At 37.1% G+C, this 20,571-nt stretch overlaps 1 protein-coding gene across 1 annotated transcript; it reads left to right on the forward strand.

Annotated features, from left to right (window-relative positions):
• The first annotated feature begins 7,799 nt into the window (after nucleotides 1-7,799).
• LOC121989979 (alpha-humulene 10-hydroxylase-like) lies at nucleotides 7,800-9,590 on the forward strand. The gene is made up of 2 exons (XM_042544267.1): nucleotides 7,800-8,745; nucleotides 8,841-9,590. The coding sequence occupies exons 1-2, from the start codon at nucleotides 7,837-7,839 to the stop codon at nucleotides 9,459-9,461; spliced, it is 1,530 nt and encodes a 509-aa protein (XP_042400201.1). The 5' UTR covers nucleotides 7,800-7,836; the 3' UTR covers nucleotides 9,462-9,590.
• The last annotated feature ends 10,981 nt before the right edge of the window (nucleotides 9,591-20,571 follow it).

The raw sequence follows: 20,571 nt of genomic DNA on the forward strand, positions 1-20,571 counted from the left end.
GTTATATGAGGTCCCGAGGAAGGATCTATTATACTCAGTGTTACTCTACTTTTTATAAAAGACTATTTCTAGGATTTAAACCTATAACTTTTTTATCATAAAATAATAACTTTATCATTACGTCAAATTTTTATTTTACCAAAGAAAAATGGTATACAGTGTATCGTAATAGAGATTTGAATCGTAAATGCTTGGTTAATCATCTAAACTCATTGCTTTTATGTCATCCATGCTCATTGAAACTTGTATCGTTACGTGTAGTTACACATTATGGAAAATGAAACATAGTGGTTTTTATAAGATAAGTTTGTAAATTATATATTAGAGATATTTGTATTCAACTATATATATATATATATTATTTTGGGGGAGGGATTGGCGAGATTGATCCACGAGATTGAATTAATTCTATGTACTCAAAATAAATATCATCATTGTTCTTTTTAATTGGTAGAAAAAATGTTGCCTGTAAGATGGATTTCTAATAGCATGCAATTAAAGGCAAATTAAAAACTTCTAAGGTTCTTCATGTTTCTTATTAATGTTTAATTGGACAGATATTAACTGAGCGGAGGAGGAAAATGGAATTTATTATATTGATTGTTCATTTAGTAAATTTTCTTGCTCGACAACTTTTTTAAGCGGATTTGTATGAGATTAATTTGCATGTACCAAAGTGATTCAGCGAAAAGGATAATAGATTAATAATTTAAGATTTAGAAACTGAAGTAAAATATTTTTTTTTAAAATATAATAAATCCACTCGAAATTCTTGACCTAGTCTTTCTTCTAATAAAACCATTCAATTTAATATTACACGCAACTATAAAAAAATTATTATATCTTGTTGACATACCTAAGAATAATTTGATAAAAGTATTAAAAATGCATTGTAGTCGTGCGTACAAATCTCTATCTGCCAGCTTCCAAACTTTTTTTGACTTCGAGGAGAACGACTGTTGACTTTTGAAGAGGTCATGACATCCTCTGTCCAATAATTAATCCCAATAATCCCGTGTTTCCATGTCCCTTTATCGATCAAATGATCATATTATCCCTATGATGTGCACTAAATTCTTAAGATATGAGTTAGCTCATCTAATCAATAAGGGGACATGGAAATATGAAAATCTTGGAACAAGAGATCTGATATCTAGTCATCGAGTTCAATAAGGAGGTAATTACTAAACATAAACTTAATTAAAACCATAAATGAGGTCAATTAAATAATAATTTAATTTAAAACATCAACTTCAAATGTCATCCGTCCCCTTTGAAAGGCCAAAATTTAATTGCTGATAATATTAATCACTTCTTTTTTATAATCTAATATCCAAATACTTACCGACCTAATTAATTTTAAAGATATTATTTTTCAAGATTCATCGTTAAATTTAGAAGCATAAATCATTCCTCATCCAACAGCTAACATTTTAAATTTTCATTCAACGGAAGTACATCATAGTTAGATTTAAACTTTAGATTCTTAAGTTAATTAGCTAAATATATCTGTCATCCTTTAATCAATTAGGTACCCAATGATGATTATATTGTATTGGAAATATTTATATAACAAAAGATGATTCGCTCACCTCTAGTATTCTTGTCAACCCGTCTCTGGACTAACACCGATAAGATAAATCACGAGTAATTATTAATCATTAATGTAGTAACTCAAATGTAGGAAAAAATATGATCAGACACATCGAGTTTAACCCCATAATTTAATATGATAATATCCATATTTTAATCATCGCATTGTCCCGGGAAATGGAAATATTCATACATGTATAGTTAGGTCGTAAATTTTTATTATTTTTCAAACATCATGTAAATGTTTATTATTTTTTTTATTTTTCAAACCTAGGTAAAGAAAATGGTGGAAATTAAGAAATATAGAAAGATAATTTTGATGGACAATGAATATAGTAATTTTATAAAATATTTCCATGTGTGAATCTTAACATGACAATCTTTTTATTAAAAATATTTAATTAAAATTAAAATTCAGATTACTTGTTGTTCAGTCAAAGAAGTATTTAGTTGACTTGGACGAGACTAGGGAGAGAAGTATGGATTTCAAATTTTACATGAGCATAATTAAGGGGGTAAATGAATCAAGTCATACGCGAGTTATTCGAAGCTCGATTCGATTTAAGTTCATTTGAGCTCGTTTAATGAGGCTCGTTTAGATAAATAACCAAGCTCAAGTTTCGTAATATTCGGCTCGTTAGCTCGTGAACACGTTCGTTAAGCAACTTTTAAATAAAACAAATAATAGTTTTGATATTGAATTTATAAATTTTACACTCTACTTATGAAAAATATAGATAAATATATTAAATTTATTTATTAGAATAAAATTATAAAATTTAATATTATTATTATAATTTTCTCTAAATATTAATTTAGTTTTTAATGAATATTTAAATTTATGATTTATATTTATTAAGCTCAATAAAAGCTCGAATAAGCTCGTGAGCCATGAATATATTCGTTAAATAAAACTCGAGTTCGGCTCGATTATAAACAAGTCAAACTCAAATATTCAAGAGTTTGGCTTGATTCGATTCGACTCGATTACACCCCTAAGTATAATACGATGATGGACTAAGTGACGTTTAGATCTTCTATAAATGCATGTAAGCTAAGGGAGAGAGCCACAAACAATATCATTTAAGTGCTTTAATTGTTACTTCACTGCCATGGCCATGGAAGCTAATTCCCTCTTCTCACCTTTCTCCTTCATCACTCTCTTCTGTTGTTTAAACTACAGCAGTAACTCAGTAATATACTTACACCAAAATAGTAGCAATCATGCAATAATCAGATAAATGAAAGAGTAAGGTTGAGAAATTGATATCTCCGGTTGAAGCGTCGGTGTACCGACTGTCTTTAGAGAATTTATTGCCGCCCACGGTGCAGAAGCTCTTCGGCAAAATTCTCCCAATATCCGACAACCATTCGCGTCGTTCGTAGGTGCACTCCAAGACGAACGGCGCACTCGGACTCAACCTCAGATCGCGCAGAACCAAGCCTCAGAACAAAGGGAAAACAAGAAGAAGCACGCACTAGAGAGGGAAGAAGAGAGCAGAATGCTTTGGTGTGTTGAACAAGGAATAGAGGAAGTGTATCTATACACTTGAAGCAGTGCAAGAAGCAAAGCATGCGTCGCTTCTGCTTCCTCACGCGCGGGTGCGCTGCTTCGCTTCCTCAGGCAGACAGAACCGAACAGGTGCCGTCGCGCTGCTTAATTCGATTTCTCACGCGAACAGAACCGAACCACCAGGTGCGAGGGACAGAACCAAACCAGACCAACAAAAATAAACCAGGTTGCCAAAAACAAACCAGACCGCCCGCAAACGCGAGGCCCACGAGCTGGGGATTTGCACCCCCCCTACGCGCGATGATCGTGTGCGTCGCGCCCGGTTTATGGATTTCTGGCTCGAACCCCCCGAAACCACCTGATTTGGGCTTGACCCGTGCATGCGTGTAGGTCCCCTTAACTTTGCTAAGCTAGCATGGAAGAGTTCCATATATAAGGACTTCCAAGCTTCTTAGCTTAGCAATGTGGGACTAAACAAAAGGAATTGAATTAAAACTCAACAACCCCCCACTAATTCAAATGTTTTTGGTCAAAAACAAAGATACGTTCTGAAGCTTGGTTGCAATGAGCTTTTAGTGAAAATACCTTCCGGTTTGAATTTTCACCTAAGTACACCAATCTTATTCACATAGGTTTGAGGAGAACTCAGTCTTGATCTTCAACTTTTTATATGTTAAAATCAATTGGTAACAACTCATCACGGGCGACGATTGAATCCTTCTGGGTTGGTGCATTACGGCCATGCCACCGAATCTTGTTTCATAAGTGCTAAGGAGAGTTGCCTAGACCCCCCACACTGCGGCCCCATCGAACCTTTTATTTTCTCTTTCATCTTCTATCATCATGCTCTCTCTCATCACACTCTCTTTCCTCATTTTCTCTCATCACACTTCATTTCTTTTCATTTTTTTCCCATCACACTTTTTCTCTCATCATTCTCTCTCATCATATTTTTCTCTCACATTCAACTTTATCTATCATCTAATTTTTTTCTCTTATTTTCCTTTAAGGGTAAAAAAGAAAATTTTGATTTATTCCGATAGAAAAATATTCAACTAATTAAACATTATTTTTAAGAGTGATATCCATGCTCATACTCATTCCCTAAATATCCTATCATTGTAGCATGCCCCAAGGTTGTATTGGGAATATTTATTATTAGATGATTATATTTATCATAACAATATCTTTCCCAATCCATCTTAAATTGTGTAAAAGGAAATAAATCATAGGGTCAACTTATAGCTAACCTCTAAGTGACTAAAAGGTGGAAGGAATTTTTTTTTTTCAAAAATATGTATATGTCAAAAATTAATCTCTTACCCCTAGTATAATATATCCGTCATCTTCTACTCAATTAGGCACCCGTGGGATCGCATTAAAATTATTCATGCATGCATAGTCAGGTTGTTAATTTTGTTACCAAATTAGGGACAAAATTGACAACAAAAAAATAATTCGTCATCGATTTCGTCTCCAAATTCATGGCTAAGTTTGCAACAAAACAAATATTCATTTCAAAATTATATACAATATTACGACGAATAGAGTTTTTATTATAAATTTGGCGACGAATTTGGGGACGAAAATATTATTCGTCGCCAATTTCATCCCCAAATTCGTTGCCAAATTTGCAACAATAAAATATTCGTTCCAAAAGTTGACAACAAGAGGTTTGGGATGAATTTTCGTCGCAGAATTCATCTCAAAAAATTTTGCAACAAATTTTTTTTATAAATTCGTTCCAGAATTCTTCCTAGAAAACTGTATTTTTTTGTAGTGGATTAATTTTCGAGATGGACGACCTTTCTCTGTTCATCCATCGGATAAATTTGAAAGTACAAGGCCAATAAAAAAGGTAGCTCAGTGCCTGAAGCTCCCGTTATATGGGTCCCGATGAAGGATCTATTATACGCAGTATTACCCTACTTTTTATAAAAAACTATTTCTAGGATTTAAACATGTAATTTTTTGATCATAAAATAATAACTTTATCATTAGGTCAAATTTTTTATTTTACCAGAGAAAAATGTTATACAGTGTATCGTAATAGAGATTTGAGTCGTAAATGCTTGGTTAATCATCTAAACTCATTGCTTTTATGTCATCCATGCTCATTGAAACTTGTATCGTTACGTGTAGTTACACATTATGGAAAATGAAACATAGTGGTTTTTATAAGATAAGTTTGTAAATTATATATTAGAGATATTTGTATTCAACTATATATATATATATATATATTATTATTTTGGGGGAGGGATTGGCGAGATTGATCCACGAGATTGAATTAATTCTATGTACTCAAAATAAATATCATCATAATTGTTCTTTTTAATTGGTAGAAAAAATGTTGCCTGTAAGATGGATTTCTAATAGCATGCAATTAAAGGCAAATTAAAAACTTCTAAGGTTCTTCATGTTTCTTATTAATGTTTAATTGGACAGATATTAACTGAGCGGAGGAGGAAAATGGAATTTATTATATTGATTGTTCATTTAGTAAATTTTCTTGCTCGACAACTTTTTTAAGCGGATTTGTATGAGATTAATTTGCATGTACCAAAGTGATTCAGCGAAAAGGATAATAGATTAATAATTTAAGATTTAGAAACTGAAGTAAAATATTTTTTTTTAAAATATAATAAATCCACTCGAAATTCTTCACCTAGTCTTTCTTCTAATAAAACCATTCAATTAATATTACACGCAACTATAAAAAAAATTATTATATCTTGTTGACATACCTAAGAATAATTTGATAAAAATATTAAAAATGCATCGTAGTCGTGCGTACAAATCTCTATCTGCCAGCTTCCAAACTTTTTTTTCATCAATCGAACTTAATCAGGTGTCACAGAATAAGAGATATCGGCCTTTTCCCATCAACCTAGCAAGTTGGACTTTGAAATTTTCACACCGATCACCATATTTGTCTTTGAGGAGAACGACTATTGACTTTTGAAGAGGTCATGACATCCTCTGTCCCAATAATCCTTCTGTCCCAATAATCTTGTGTTTTCATGTCCCTTTGCCGATCAAATAATCATACTATCCTTATGATCATACTATTCTTATGATGTGCACTAAATTCTTAAGATATGAGTTAGCTCATCTGATCAATAAGGGGACATAGGAATATGAAAATCTTAGAACAAGAGATCTGATCTCTAGTCATCGAGTTCAATGCGGTAATTACTAAACATCAACTTAATTAAGGCCTTAAATGAGGTCAATTAAATAATAATTTAATTTAAAACATCAACTTCAAATGTCATCCGTCCCCTTTGAAAGGCCAAAATTTAATTGCTGATAATATTAATCACTTTTTTTTATAATCTAATATCCAAATACTTACCGGCCTAATTAATTTTAAAGATATTATCTTAATTTCAGGATTCATCGTTAAATTTAGAAACATAAATCATTCCTCATCCAACAGACGTTAGATTTAAACTTTAGATTCTTAAGTTAATTTGCTAAATATATCTGTCATCCTTTAATCAATTAGGTACCCAATGATGATTATATATTGCATTGGAAATATTTATATGGCAAAAGATGATTCGCTTACCTCTAGTATTCTTGTCAACCTGTCTCTAGACTAACATCGATGAAATAAATCATGAATAGCTATTAATCATTAATACAGTGACTCAAATGTAGGAAAAAAATATGATAAGACATATCGAGTTTAACCCCATAATTTAATATAATAATATCCATATCTTAATCATCGCACTATCCCGGGGAATGGAAATATTCATGCATGCATAGTTAGGTCATAAATTTTTATTATCTTTCAAACATCATGTAAATTTCTATTATTTTTTTTTTAATTTTTCAAACCTAGGTAAAGAAAAATGGTGGGAATTAAGAAATATAGAAAGATAATTTTGATGCATGGACAATGAATATAGTAATTTTATAAAATATTTCCATGTGTGAATCTTAACATGACAATCTTTTTATTAAAAATATTTGATTAAAATTAAAATTCCGAGTACCGGTTCTTCCGTCAAAGAAGTATTTAGTTGACTTGGACTAGACTAGGGAGAGAAGTATGGATTTCAAATTTAGTTGACTTGGACGAGACTAAGGAGAGAAGTATGGATTTCAAATTTTACATGGGCATAATTAAGGGTGTAAATAAATCAAGTCGCTCGTGAGATATTCGAAACTCGATTTGATTAAAGTTCGTTTGAGCTCGTTTAATAAGGCTCGTTACGATAAACAAACCAAACTCAAATTTCGTAATATTCGGCTCGTTAGCTCGTGAGCACGTTCGTTAAGCTCATTAAGCAACTTTTAAATAAAACAAATAATTATTTTGATATTGAATTTATAAATTTTACACTCTACTTATGAAAAATATAGACAAATATATTAAATTTATGTATTAGAATAAAATTATAAATTTTATTAATATTATTATAATTTTTCTAAATATTAATTTAGTTTTTAATGAATATTTAAATTTATAATTTATATTTATTAAACTCGTGAGTCATGAATATATTCGTTAAATAAAACTCGAGTTCGACTCGATTATAAACGAGTCAAACTCAAACATTCAAGAGTTTAGCTCAACTCGACTCGACTCGATTATACCCGTGAGCATAATACGGTGATGGACTAAGTGACGTTTAGATCTTCTATAAATGCATGTAAGCTGAGAGAGAGAGCCACAAACAATATCATTTAAGTGCTTTAATTGTTACTTCACTGCCATGGCCATGGAAGCTAATTCCCTCTTCTCACCTTTCTCCTTCATCACTCTCTTCCTCGGCTTCTTCATAATTTTACTGATAAAGATCAGATCAAGGAGCAGACTAGCATTAGCTCCTCTCCCACCCGGCCCGCCCAGGCTTCCCCTCATCGGAAACATTCACCAGCTCGTCGGCGGCAACCCTCACCGTATCCTTCACCAACTCGCCAAAACGCACGGCCCCCTCATCCGTCTCAGACTCGGACAGGTGGACCAAGTCGTCGCCTCGTCCATGGAGGCGGTGGAAGAGATCATCAAGCGCCATGATCTCAACTTTACTGACCGACCCACCAACTTGACCTTCTCCAGAATATTGAGCTATGGCACGCGCAACGTCTCATTGTCCCCCTACGGTGGCTACTGGAAGCAGATGAGGAAAATCTATGCCATGGAGCTGCTCAACTCCCGGCGCGTCAAGTCCTTCGCCACGATCCGCGAGTTTGTGAACCGAAAGCTCACGGCGGAGATCGCCGACAAGGCGTCTGCTCAAACACCTTTCAATCTAAGCCAGATGGTGATGTCCATGACTAATGAGCTAGTGATCAGAGCTGTGATTGGTGGCGAGTGCAAACAAAAGGCGGAATTCTTGAACCTGGTCAAAGAGACAGTAAGCAACGTGACCAGCTTCGCGGTGGCTGATATGTACCCCTCGCTCAAATTCTTGGATACTCTAACGGGGTTGAAGTTCAGGTTAGAGCGAATCCGTGATAAGCTCGACAAAATCTTTGAGGAAATCATCGCAGAGCGTCAAGTCTTACTGGCCTCTGAGCAAGCAGAGGAGGATCTACTTATCGATGTACTTCTCAAGCTTAAAGATGAAGGAAATCTAGAATTCCCAATCACATACGACTCCATCAAGGCCGTCATCATGGTAAATGAATTATATATATATATATATATATATGACAGAATATTTATTTATTAAATATCTTTCCATTGTTGATAGCTTAATTATATTATCTTTAGGAAATATTCCTGGCCGGGACGGAAACAGCATCATCGGTCATTGAATGGGCTATGTCAGAGTTGATCAAGAATCCCAAGGCAATGGAGAAAGTCCAAAAGGAAATGAGGGAGACTATGCAAGGGAAAACCAAGCTCGAAGAGAGTGACATTCTCAAATTCAGTTATCTAAATTTGGTGATCAAGGAGACGATGCGGCTCCACGCTCCTGCCCCTCTGCTGGTGCCGAGAGTATGCAAAGAGACGTGCGAGGTCATGGGATATCGAGTGCCCGCCGGAGCTATAGTGCTCATCAATGCATTTGCACTGGGCAGAGATGAGCAGTACTGGGGCTCTGATGCTGAGAGCTTCAAGCCTGAGAGATTTGAGGGCGGCTTGGTGGACTTCAAGGGCTTCAACTTCGAGTTCTTGCCATTTGGTGTAGGGCGAAGGATATGCCCCGGCATGACATTTGGGTTGTCGGCCGTGGAAGTTGGACTGGCTCACCTCCTCTTCCACTTTAACTGGCAGCTTCCTCGAGGCATGAAGATTGAAGATTTGGACATGATGGACGTTTCTGGGGCGAACGCATCAAGGAGATCACCTCTCGTTGTGCTTGCCAATCCAATAATGCCTCTGCCATAGTCATAATTATTTCATCTGCAAACTTAATTTGCAAACGTTTTATATAGTCTTTTTATATATAAAATAAGAAAAAGATGCCTATCCTATGTTAAAGAGGTATTTTTATACAAAATAAATTAGTAAATTATATACAAGTCATTGCTCTTTTTAACTATTCAAAGAAATTAATGTTGATAATGTATGAACTTCAATAGTTTGAAATTTAGGCAATGATGGCTTATGAGGTTTTTCAAAATTTCTTGATTATGTGAACAAACATGGTTGAAAAATTAGTATTAGGTGTTAACGTATATGATCCTATCTAAAAATTAAAGATGGTGTGTTGGATAAGTGGTTACGATGTTGCCCGGGCAAAAACTTCCAGATTGAATCGAAAACTACAGGCTAGTGTGCAAAGCTCCCTGCACACACTTAAACGAGTCAACAGAATATCAACGCCAAAAACTAGGGAAGGGGTCATTGACAAATGCCCTCCAACACTTAAGTCAGTATATTGCCCAAGTGAAAAGTAAAACAGTAGATGAGTAGAGGAGCGTGTGCGAGCGTAATGAAGAGTATTTTCGCATACCTTGCCATCGGAGATGACCCCCTTTATATATCATCTCTATAATTTCTGCAATCATGATGATGACAGAGAATGTCGGGTGTTAGAAGTTATCGAATAAAGGAATATATACAGCTTGGGAGGTATATAATCACCATCCAAGGAATTTTCTATTACTCATGTGCACCCTTTTTGTAACTGATATCACTAATGAAACGATAGAAGAATATGCTGTCATAATATGTTGGATAATGGAAAGTGTAGAGGAACCTTTGAGGAGGGTTTTATTGGATGCTCATGTTATCATAAAGGAATATTCTATAACAAACGGTTGTTATTCTTTGATAGACTGTTGTGATTTTCTGACAATGTTGTCTCCTGAATATGTCTCGGTCAGATATTTAGCTCGATCGGTCATATATTAGCAGAGGATGACAAATGAAACTCTGAGTTTTGTAAGGCTAGCCGACCTTTGTGACTGCCCTGATATGCATATTGTATGATACTAGAGATCTGATGATATAGTAAGAGAGAACCAAGTCTCTCAGGTCTTGGCGGTTCCATGACCGATTGGCCATTTCCAGGGATACTCATTCCTAAAGAAAGAGATATTGACCCTTAAAAGGCCTGATTGGAACTATTAGTCGATCGTCCTTGTGATTGGGGACTTATCCCCTAGTGGTACAGCTCGAACTCTGAAAACCCGACTCAGATATCTTCTGAGATTTGTCTTGCATGCTTTGCGGAGGTCAAAATATGGAGCATAACCTTAGTCGATTTTATGCCCGGTCGCCCATATGTAGGAGGGTAGGTGAACAAACAATGAAAACCCATATACTTTTCCTATTATATATTGTTTGTCTGGAGGTATGTTAAGTTGTGTTCGGAGTGGAAAGTTGGACTATTGAAACCTGAATGAATATATTCCCGAATGGTCTTGTTGATGCGCATAGATTATATATATTATTTTATACTATTTGACGCACATATACTTATATTTCATGTTTATGATCTATGTGTTTTGCACCCTTTTCTATTATATTTTAACATAATTACTACTTTACATCCATAGATCTGCTCGATGCTTGTTTTAACTTTCAGGAACAGTTTGGAGCAGAAAAAAATGCTAAAGACGCAAATAAAGATTAATTGAAGCAAAGAATGGAGTGCGCAACTCATCTCAAATTGGACCTAGCCATGCTTTAAGCCATGACCAAGAGAAGCTCAAGGAGTTCCCTGTGCCAAATAGCATGACCAAGGAACAAGAAAAGATATTGGCCATGCCAAATGGCACGGCCAGGAAGTGGACTCAGCACAAACAAAGACTAAGTCATGCCTCAGAGCATGACCAGAAGCTGTCTATGCCATCTTCCAGAGTCAAATTGGGCTTGGTCGTGCCTTGAGGCATGCCCATACACTTGAAGGCCCAGTTTTGAAGAGCTGGCCGTGCCAATTGGTATGACCCAGAAGACGCAAAGCAGAGTTGCTTTGCTTTGGCCGTGCCAAATGACATGACCTGGTCGTGCTAATAGAGCCAAACTAGCTCTGGCTGTGCCTTAAGGCACAACCAAGAATCCAACAGCAAGGAAGGGGCCATGCCATTTGGCACGACCAAGCAATTATGGCTGAGATAAATTGGCTTTGGCCGTGACAAATGGCACGGCCAGATGCCGGAGCCATGCTCAGGCTATTCCTAGAGGCACGGCCATCCCGCGCCTAGAGGCATGGCCACCCCGTGCCTAGAGGCACGACCACCCCGTGACTCACTTCTATTTAATGGGCACTTCATCTTCTTGCTAGAGGAGGAGGATCCAAGGGCAGAAGAAGACCATCTAGGTTGAATTCTCGTATTTGGGGACATCATCTGGATGATCCAAGGTCGTTCCACTGCTCCATCCTCATCGACATTCCAAGATCTACATCCAAGCTTTTCACTTAACGTCAAAGAATAAGTTTCTACTCCCCTTCCTTAGAGTTTTAGAAATTTCTATGTTTTTGAGTGCTTGGGTTATATTTCTTCCTATTATGGAGTATATTTATACTGTTCTAGGACGTTGGAAGTAATTGTAATGTGTGGATGATGTAAACTCTATGAAATTGTCATTTTCCTAGTTTGATGAAGCTTGTATGCACTTTTTCTGTTTGATGAAATACTTGCATAGAGGCTTTCCCTTATGATCATGAATTTGTCTATCTAGATTGTATTTCTATATGAATAGATCTTATTTCTGAGTTAGATATATTACTGTGTGTCTATATTGGTACTGTGCATGAACTTGAATTTTCGTTGATCATATGCATAAATGTCGTCTCTTTTGAGTGTACATTCTGACTCGGCATGACTTTAGGATACTTGTTTGAAGTTAACTATCTAAGGTAACTATCCTTCTATATTGAACGTAACATTCTAAGGGAGGACGATTCTATATATGGATAAGTTTATCACTTGGCCTAATGAGTTTCTCCTAATCATATGCTATGCAAGTGACATACGTAATCTAGAGACGTATATCCGAGGGAGACCTTATGATAGGAAGTACTTTACTAAAACTCGGACTCTCTAAGTTACTTCTTAGCTTGATGACATACTTGGTTACTAGCACGGGAAGTTCTCCGATTCACCGTCATGGGGTGAAATTCAGTAAATGTTTAGACTATCCTACAAACATACAAGCCGAGAACTAGGAATGGGCCAATCGTAGCACAACATCCACCATTACGATGAAACATTCGGCCTAGAACATTTTTTGAACAAAGGACTTCCTCATTTACCTTTCTTACTCTTATTTTTATATTTTAATTGAAAATCTCAAATCAAACCATTATCGATTTTGTCTAGTTAAATTCGAAGTGGAGGGCCAACTAGCATTTAATCTTCAATTCTCGTAGGATCGACTTTTATAAATTTTATTACTTGACAACAACCGTGCGCTTGTGGTGCATCACATCAAGTTTTTGGCGCCGTTGTCGAGGATTGAGTGTTTTAAATCTAGTTCATTTTATTAGAGTTTGTCTAGACAATTCTTTATTCTTTATTCATTACCCTTTATTCTTGCACTTTCATTCTTTATCCCTTATTCTTTCATTCATTATTCTATATGCCTTATTTCTCATCTTTGCATGATATTTTCTTTTCTATATTTTATTTTCTTTCCTACTTTCTTTCTTGTTATTTTCCATAATTTTGTTACTTATTGTCTATTTGTTTCTAACGCATTCCCTTTCAGATAGACATGGACTCCTTGAAGGCGAAGCTATTTGCCCTAATTCATATATTCAACTAAAATACAAATGTGAATTCTTATATTATTTTTATGATATTTGTTTTGCAATAGGTCATGAGGAGAATACTTGTCCATCACTATTTGACCATTCCTTGTGGGGTTCTCTCCCCAACTACAATCTGTGGTCAGAGCAAGGTTATTGTGAGGCTTGTAAAGTAACAGGTCATTCCATGGTAACTTGTTAATGATAAATAATCTAGTGAAATCATTGGAAGAACTTGAAAGTAAGTTCAATGAAATTACCTATTCAAATTTGCATTCTCAAATATCCAGTTAGAGGAACCCCCAAAATTTTTTTGAAGATAATCAACAAGAAGGAAGGCAGAATTATTTTGGCCCGATAATGGAAGTTCAACCATCTTCTCAAGAAGATAGATTGGAAAAGATGGTGGAAGAAATTTTTGCAAGTCAAGCTTAAATGCTTGTGGATTTGAAGTAAATGATTAAGACCAACCATGTAGACTCATCTTACACTGAAACGTCAACTCTACTCTCAACTTGGGAGGACCGACAGATGAGCATTACAAATGAATATGAGCTTGAGGAACAAGTTATAGAAGCTTCTCCCCTCACCTTAGAAGATATATTATGGAAAATGTGGGAAATCTTCAAAGCCTCCCAAGCTCAATCAAATGAGATGAATGAAGATAATAATGTAAATGAGCTTGGGGCAAATGAAACAGAGAATCTGACAGAGGAGTGCACTCCTCTAATTCCAATACCTCCTATTGTCAATAATCAAGTGGAGTCTTCCCTTTGTCCTGCCATTGATGAAGTTATGGAAGGAAGTGTAGGGGCAATGCCCCAAGCATCATTTCCTTGGTTCACACAATAATTTGATTTTATAGATGATGCAAGACCAGATATGTATGATGAGGGTAATGTAGGGACTTATGCAATGGATACAAAGTCTCAAGAATCATTTCCTTCAGTAACACCCATGCTTAATGATTTAATTTTTTTCTTTAATTGGTAGTAGTATGTTTTTATTTAATATATCTAATTCTACTAACCATTTATTTGTTGAGCATATTAGTTGCATGGAACATGTTGCAAAGGATTCACATAGACAATTTCATGATGAACTTTTGAAGGAAGGCATATTAATTAAGAAAAATTTTAGAACCTTATGTAGGAAGGTTCTAAAATATCTAACACCACCAAGGTCAAGATTTAAGTTTGATGGTGATATGGGTTAGGTTTAGTGGGTCCCTGGTGAAAAAGAGAAAGGAGATAGCAGAGTTAAGAAGACAGATCAATATCGACCGGGATATACCTTAAGAGTGGAAGGCCTATCTCGGCCAGATAATACCCTGATAAAGTAAGACCAATATCGATCGAGATATCCATCAAGGGAGGAAGGCCAATATCGACCAAGATATATCTCAAGAGAGGTAGATCGATATCGATCAATATATACCTTAGGGGAGGCAGGTCAATATCGACCGATATATACCTTAATGAAAGCAAGCTAATATCGACCGAGATATACCTTAGGGGAAGCAGGTCAATCTCGACCGATATATACCTTAATGCGAGTAAGCTAATATCGACCGAGATATATACCCTGAGAAGGAAAGGCCAATATCGGCCAGGCTTAAGCGTGCAGGATAGATAAGGCAAGATGATCTGGAGCAGTACGATTAGGCATGGACTGGTATTAGTTAAGTATACACGATCACCCGGGAATGAAAAGATCTAAGGCTTTATAGAATTGATAGTATATTATTGAACGATTAGTTGAATGATAATAATAAATCGACCAAATAAGGTCTGGGTTTAACATTCGGTCAATATAAAACATAGTATAATACTAAGCTGTTTACAACATAATAAAGACAGGACGAACAGGTAGACTCACAATTAATTTAATAAAGATATCTGTATGTGATTGTATAACATGTTTATCTATTTGGCGGGAAATGTACTTCTAGACTTTTTTGCAGGTGCTAGACGACAAAGAAGGTATATCTGGGGTACAAAAAAGATTCCTTAAAAGTCATTTACCACAAGTATACAGCTTACATCATCTTATAACAAACTCTAACAAACTGGGGTCCACTTCATGACTACGGAGGTTATATGAAGTGGTATAAAAGGAGGAATCCTCTTTGTTGGCCAGGTAAGTTCACATTACTGCTCACATTCACAACCCTAGTTTTCAACTACTGTTCATCTTCTTCTGCCTTGCTTCCCACACGAAGAGAGATCACTGACTTGAGCGTCGGAGGGCCTAGCCAGGGATTCCCACCCCGGTCTTAGGTCACTGACGATAGTGTTGGTTGGTCTCTTGTGTGCAGGAGACCTTGGAAGCTTCGGATCTTGGTTTTCTTCAGTCATATTTCTCTCTCATCATTGGATCTTCACACAGGGAGGGCATTCTGTGACTCTATTCTCCCCGATCCGCTTTAGGTTTCTCGGATTGGTATTCAGTCAGGTATTATTCTTCATCAGCAGTAGGTTTTTCTCCCAGCTTTCCGTTTTGTCAAACTTCTCAGACAAGATCAAATTTGGCACCGTCTATGGGAAACTTCACCTGAATCTGAGACTACAAGATGGAAGAGACTGGAAAATCAAATCTACTCACTATTAGCCGCAAAGATCTAGATTTTCTTATCAATACTCATGTACAGAAAGCTTTGCAACAACAACAATAACTTCAAGCTCATACTGGGGCTACTATGACGGTAGCTCATAATCCGACAATTTTGACTACTGAGCACCAGAAGGGAAAGGAGTCAGAAGAAGAAGAATATGTATATTTCCCTCTGGCTACAGCTTCCCCGACTAAGCGTCCTCGAGCTTTCCTTCGTACTCCTTTAGAACAGGGAGGACGAAAGCCTATATTTCAAGAATCCCCTAGTGAAGCACCAGACAGAGAAAAGCGTAAAGTTAAGATGATAACTAGTGATAGCTTGCTGAAAAGAATCATTTCTCCATTCTCGCAGAGTGTACTGGATGATCCGCTTCCCAAGCGGTATCAAAATCTTCAGATCGGCGAGTACACTAGGACTACAGATCTGGAAGATCACTTGTTAAAATTTGAGAATGTAGCACTACTACAACAATTTTCTGATGGAGTGAAGTGCCGGATGTTCCTCACAACACTCAGAGGAGCCGCGCAGCGTTGGTTTAAGAGATTGCCGGAAAAATCTATCCGAAAGTTCAAGGACTTCAAGAAGGTTTTCCTACACCATTTCTCTAGCGACAAGAGGTACCATAAAACTCCTTGAAGTCTATTTTCAATTAAACAAGCATCTAAGGAGTCCATTAGAGCCTATATCAAAAGGTTCAATTAGGTAGCTATCGATGTACCCAACACTACCACTGAAATATTAGTAAGTGCTTTTTCTCAAGATCTGAATGATGATGATTTCTTTAAAGATCTGGTAAGAAATCCTCCTGTCAATTTTGACTCCTTGATCGAGCGTGCCACTGAATTCATTAACGTGGAAGAAGCTCAAGCTGCTCGCAGGGAAAGAAGGCACTACTTCTTCTCCTACTCCTATTAAGGAGAAGGCTCCTGCTCCTGTCCCTCCACCTAGGGGACCTCGAGTAGTTCATCCACCTCATCGTCATCCAGAATATCGTCGGCAAGAAGTACAACATGTGGAGATGCAACAAGAAGCACCAAGAAAGTGGTGCACATACCATAAGACTAACAGTCATCATACAGAGGACTATTTTGTGTTGAAAAATAAGAAAGCAAATATGGATCGTTATCAAAGGCAAAATTATTATCGGCAACAATACGCTAGATAGCAAAGTCCGCTCAAATTGGAATATCACCCGGTCGAGCCTCAACAAAGCGCATTACTAACCCCGGCCGGTACAAGTCAGGCGCCTGAGAAAACTCAGCCTGACGTCATGACCACTCGGCAAGAAGAAAACATGAGCAATGCCGCCCGAGGCAACATTAATATGATCGCGTGTGGGCCTACTGATGGAGATTCTAATAGGGCCAGAAAAGCACATGCACGGAGACTTGAGATACATGCCGTGGGGTGTAGCATGGAGAGAGCAGCTGGTCCCAAAATCAGTTTTGGACCCAGAGACCTCGAGGGGGTAGAAATACCCCATGATGATGTATTAATAATCAATGCTGTGATAGCCAATTATGCTATTTCTTGTACCTTCATAGACACTGGTAGTTCTGTGAATATTATCTTCAAGAAAGCTTTTGATCAGCTGCAGATTGATCCAAGCAAACTTCAACAGATGGTAAATCCTTTATATGGATTCACTGGCAATGAAGTACAACCGTTAGGTCAAATAAAGTTGGTCATATCTTTAGGGGAAGAGCCTCTTATGAGAACAAGAAGATCCTACTTTATGGTGGTAGATGCTCCCTCCTCCTATAATGTGATACTGGGTCGGCCAGCCTTAAATGAGTTTAGGGGGATCGTTTCTACTTTCTGTCAAAAGATTAAATTTTTCGTTGATGACCAAGTTGGGGAAGTACGGGGTGATCAGAAGACAACCCAAAAATGTTATGTAGAGTTCGTCCGAACTGAAGCTAGCGCTGCTTGGAAAATCCAAAGAATGGAAGTTAATGCCATTCAAGAAAAGTCATCTGTTCTGGTTTATGAAGAAAAGGAAGAAGTCCAGATACAGACCGGTCGACCTGAAGCCACTTATGTCACGGCCGATCTGGAGCCTTCATTGAAAGCCGAGCTGGTTCAGTGCTTGAAGAAAAACAATGATGCCTTTGCCTGGATGCCCAAAGAAGTCATGGGTGTTTCCCCTTCGGTAATGGAGCACTCTTTGCATGTTTTCCCAGATGCTCGACCGGTCATGCAAAGAAAAGGAAATTTCAGTGCAGAACAAAATCAGATCATCAAGGAGGAAGTGACTAAACTCATGGAAGCTGGTTACATCAGGGAGGTACAGTTCCCTAGCTGGCTAGCTAATGTGGTCTTGGTCTCTAAGCTAGGCAACAAATGGCGGGTATGTATTGATTTCCGTGATCTCAACAAAGCTTGCCCGAAAGATTATTATCTGCTGCCCCGAATCGATCAATTGGTAGATTCTATATCTGGGTGTGAATACATTTCTTTGCTGGATGCTTATCAGGGTTATCATCATGTCCCCTTAGTTAAGGAGGACCAAGAGAAGGTCAGTTTCATAACATCTGAAGGTACTTATTGTTATAATGTTATGCCATTTGGATTAAAAAATGCAAGTGCAACTTATCAAAGGCTTATGAATAAGGTCTTCCAGAAACAGATTGGAAGAAATATGGAAGTATATGTCGATGATATCTTGATTAAGTCTCTTCAAGTTATTGATCTGTGCAGGGATGTAGAGGAGACCTGCAAGACATTGAGGCAATATGGGCTCAAGCTAAACCCAGGAAAATGTTTATTTGGAGCAAAGGGAGGAAAATTCCTGGGCTATATGGTGTCCGAGTGGGGAATAGAAGCCAACCCAAGCAAAGTCAAAGTTCTACAAAACATGGAACCACCACGTAACATGAGGGAAGCTCAAAGACTCACCGGCCGGATTACAGCCTTGTCTAGATTTATTTCGAGGTCAGCCGATCGTAGTCTCCATTTCTTCAGGATACTTCGGAAGGCTAACAAATTTCAATGGGACGAAGAATGTGATAAAGCTTTTCAAGAGTTGAAAGACTATCTGTCCACCCTTCCTGTATTGGCTAAGCCTGTAGTAGCAGAGACCTTGTGGGTATATCTCTCGGCTAATGAAAATGCTGTAGGATCTGTGTCAGTCAAACAGGAAGGGAAAGAGCAACACCCTATATATTTTTGTAGCCATTTATTAAAAGGAGCCGAGTGTAAATATACTACACTCGAAAAGTTGGTTTATGCATTAGTGTTGACCGCCCGGAGGTTGTGCCCCTATTTCTTAGCACACACAATTATTGTGTTGACTAACAATACTCTCGGGTGGGTGTTGCTTTACCCGGAGGCATCAGGTCGATTGATCAAATGGACGACTGAACTTAGTGAGTATGACATACAATATCAACCTCGCTCGGCCTTCAAGGCACAAGCTCTAGCAGATTTCATTATAGAAGTTCAAGGCCCTGAAGAAGAAAATACTTGGAAAGTTTATGTGGATGGATCATCAACTAGACAAGGTAGCGGAATTGGTGTTCTCCTTATATCTCCAAGGGAAGATAGACTTCAACTTTCTGTCAGGCTGAATTATAGAGCTACAAACAATGAGGCAGAATATGAAGCATTGATAGCTGGATTACAAGCAGCTCGGCATATAGGGGCAGCTCGAGTTCTCATTTATTCTGATTCTCAGTTAGCAGCCCAACAATTATCAGGTAACTTTGAAATTAATAATGATAGGCTCAAGTTATATGTGAGACATTTGATAAATTGAAGTCTCAGTTTCAAGAAGTAAATATACAAAAAGTTCCTCGATCCGAAAATCAAGTAGCTAATGAATTAGCTAAATTGGCCTCTGCTATAAAACCATGGAATCTGGATCGGCCAGTGGAGCAAACCCTGTTAATATCTTATATCCAAAGACAGGCTGAAGCAGAAATACAAAGTGACTGGAAGGCACCAATCATATTATATTTGCAGCAAGGCATTCTTCCAAATGATGCAGAACAAGCAAGGATATTTAAGAAGAGGGCTGCTCAGTATACTATGATAGGAGAGCAATTATATAAAAGAGTTTTTTCCAGACCTTTGCTTAAGTGTATTGGCACAGAAGATACACAATTTATTTTGCAAGAGGTTCATCAAGGCTCATGTGGTAGTCATATAGGATGGAGATCCTTAGCTCGCAGAGTTTTACTAGCAGGATATTTCTGGCCTACTCTACATGAAGATGCTAACAGATTGGTAAGAACTTATATTTCTTGTCAGAAACATCAGAATATTTCGCATCATCCCACACAATTATTAAGAACCTCTATAGTCTCCTGCCCCTTTGATCAATTGGGCATGGATATAGTGGGCCCGTTCCCTATGGCAACTGCACAAAGAAGATTTTTATTAGTAGCAGTGGATTATTTCTCTAAATGGGTAGAAGCAGAACCACTTGCTTGAATTACTGAAGATGCAGTTATTAAATTCCTATGGAAAAATATCATATGCAGATTCGGTATTCCTTATAAATTAGTTTCTGATAATGGAAGGCAGTTCCAAGGAGATAGAATCTTAGATTGGTGCAAAAACTATGGTATTATTCATGCCTTCACCTCTGTGGCATATCCACAGAGTAATGGTCAAGCAGAGGTAACTAACAGAGAAATTATAAAAGGCTTAAAAACCAAACTAGATCATGTTGGAGGCAGTTG

This window comes from Zingiber officinale, chromosome 6B (genome assembly GCF_018446385.1).
Source record: "Zingiber officinale cultivar Zhangliang chromosome 6B, Zo_v1.1, whole genome shotgun sequence".
Classification (NCBI taxonomy): Eukaryota; Viridiplantae; Streptophyta; class Magnoliopsida; order Zingiberales; family Zingiberaceae; genus Zingiber; species Zingiber officinale.

What these genes read in the sequence shown, in the direction of transcription:
- LOC121989979 (XM_042544267.1), top strand. Translation starts at nt 7,837, where the DNA reads ATGGCCATGGAAGCTAATTCCCTCTTCTCACCTTTCTCCTTCATCACT. An exon ending in CCATCAAGGCCGTCATCATG is followed by an intron (nt 8,746 to 8,840) that starts GTAAATGAATTA and finishes TATTATCTTTAG; the next exon opens with GAAATATTCCTGGCCGGGAC.